General features: G+C 51.3%; 1 protein-coding gene across 1 annotated transcript; it reads right to left on the minus strand.

The window, feature by feature from the left end:
• Window positions 1-364: 364 nt before the first annotated feature.
• Window positions 365-1,084, minus strand: LOC139477618 (uncharacterized). Its single transcript, XM_071260031.1, has one exon. The coding sequence runs from the start codon at window positions 1,082-1,084 to the stop codon at window positions 365-367; it is 720 nt and encodes a 239-aa protein (XP_071116132.1).
• Window positions 1,085-1,747: the final 663 nt, after the last annotated feature.

Genomic DNA, 1,747 nt, shown 5'->3' on the forward strand with positions numbered 1-1,747 from the left:
CTGAAGTAATAACACTCACATGCAGCAATTGGCAGAAGGGAAATATCACTTTAACAATGAAATGCAACGTTCAGTTAATACATATTGTCGTGTAAAACATTTAACATCACCGGCCGAGCTACTACTAGTATTTGAGTGCTATTTAGGGTACATCCTACAAGACGAACGAGTCACAGATATCCACTGTAATAGACTCTTCAACTGGCATGTTTAAATAATTCTGGGTCGGTGTGTACAGACAACTGCAGATACAGTGCTGGTATTCAGTAGTGTGGACATACAGTAGATAAACCCCAAGACCTCTCAGTAGTTTGTCCAAGGGAAAGTGATATTGACTGGTCGTTGTGTGCTTCGTTATCTTAGATTAAAGGACTGGCTCAGTGAGTGACAGGGTGGCCATTCCCAGCAGCTCTCTACAATCACAGAGGTCTAGCTCAGTGAGTGACAGGGTGGCCATTCCCAGCAGCTCTCTGCAATCACAGAGGTCTAGCTCAGTGCGTGACAGGGTGGCCATTCCCAGCAGCTCTCTGCAATCACAGAGGTCTAGCTCAGTGCGTGACAGGGTGGCCATTCCCAGCAGCTCTCTACAATCACAGAGGTCTAGCTCAGTGAGTGACAGGGTGGCCATTCCCAGCAGCTCTCTACAATCACAGAGGTCTAGCTCAGTACATGACAGGGTGGCCATTCCCAGCAGCTCTCTGCAATCACAGAGGTCTAGCTCAGTACATGACAGGGTGGCCATTCCCGGCAGCTCTCTGCAATCACAGAGGTCTAGCTCAGTACATGACAGGGTGGCCATTCCCAGCAGCTCTCTGCAATCACAGAGGTCTAGCTCAGTGAGTGACAGGGTGGCCATTCCCAGCAGCTCTCTACAATCACAGAGGTCTAGCTCAGTGCGTGACAGGGTGGCCATTCCCAGCAGCTCTCTGCAATCACAGAGGTCTAGCTCAGTACATGACAGGGTGGCCATTCCCAGCAGCTCTCTGCAATCACAGAGGTCTGACTCAGTGCGTGACAGGGTGGCCATTCCCAGCAGCTCTCTGCAATCACAGAGGTCTAGCTCAGTCCGTGACAGGGTGGCCATTCCTCACAGCTCTCTGCAATCACAGAGATCTGGCTCAGTGCGTGACAGGGTGGCCATTCCTCACAGCTCTCTGCAATCACAGAGGTCTAGCTCAGTGAGTGACAGGGTGGCCATTCCTCACAGCTCTCTGCATTCACAGAGGTCTGGCTCAGTACATGACAGGGTGGCCATTCCTCACAGCTCCTAAATCACTAAGGCAGGCGTGGAATAGGGCAACCGCAGAGACAGGGGTGGAACACGATAACCACACAGACCACACACATAGACGTGGCACAAAGTAAACACAAAGACAGAGGTGGCACACACTAACAACCTAGATGGGCGTGGCACACATTAACCACAACAACGGGTAGCACACAGTAACCACACATACAGGAGTGGCAAAAGGTAACCACACAAACAGGGATGCCACGCAATAACCACACAAACAAAGCGACACACGGTAACCACACAGACAGGGGTGGCACACAGTAACCACTCAGACAGGGGAGGCACACAGTAACCACACAGATAGGAGTGACACATAGTAACCACACAGATAGGGGTGGCACACAGTAACCACACAGGCAGGGGTGGCACACAGTAACCACACAGATAGGAGTGACACATAGTAACCACACAGACAGGGGTGGCACACAGTAACCACACAGGCAGGGGTGGCAC

This window comes from Haliotis cracherodii, unplaced genomic scaffold (assembly GCF_022045235.1).
Source record: "Haliotis cracherodii isolate W230 unplaced genomic scaffold, xgHalCrac1.p SCAF_1, whole genome shotgun sequence".
In the NCBI taxonomy this organism is placed as follows: Eukaryota; Metazoa; Mollusca; class Gastropoda; order Lepetellida; family Haliotidae; genus Haliotis; species Haliotis cracherodii.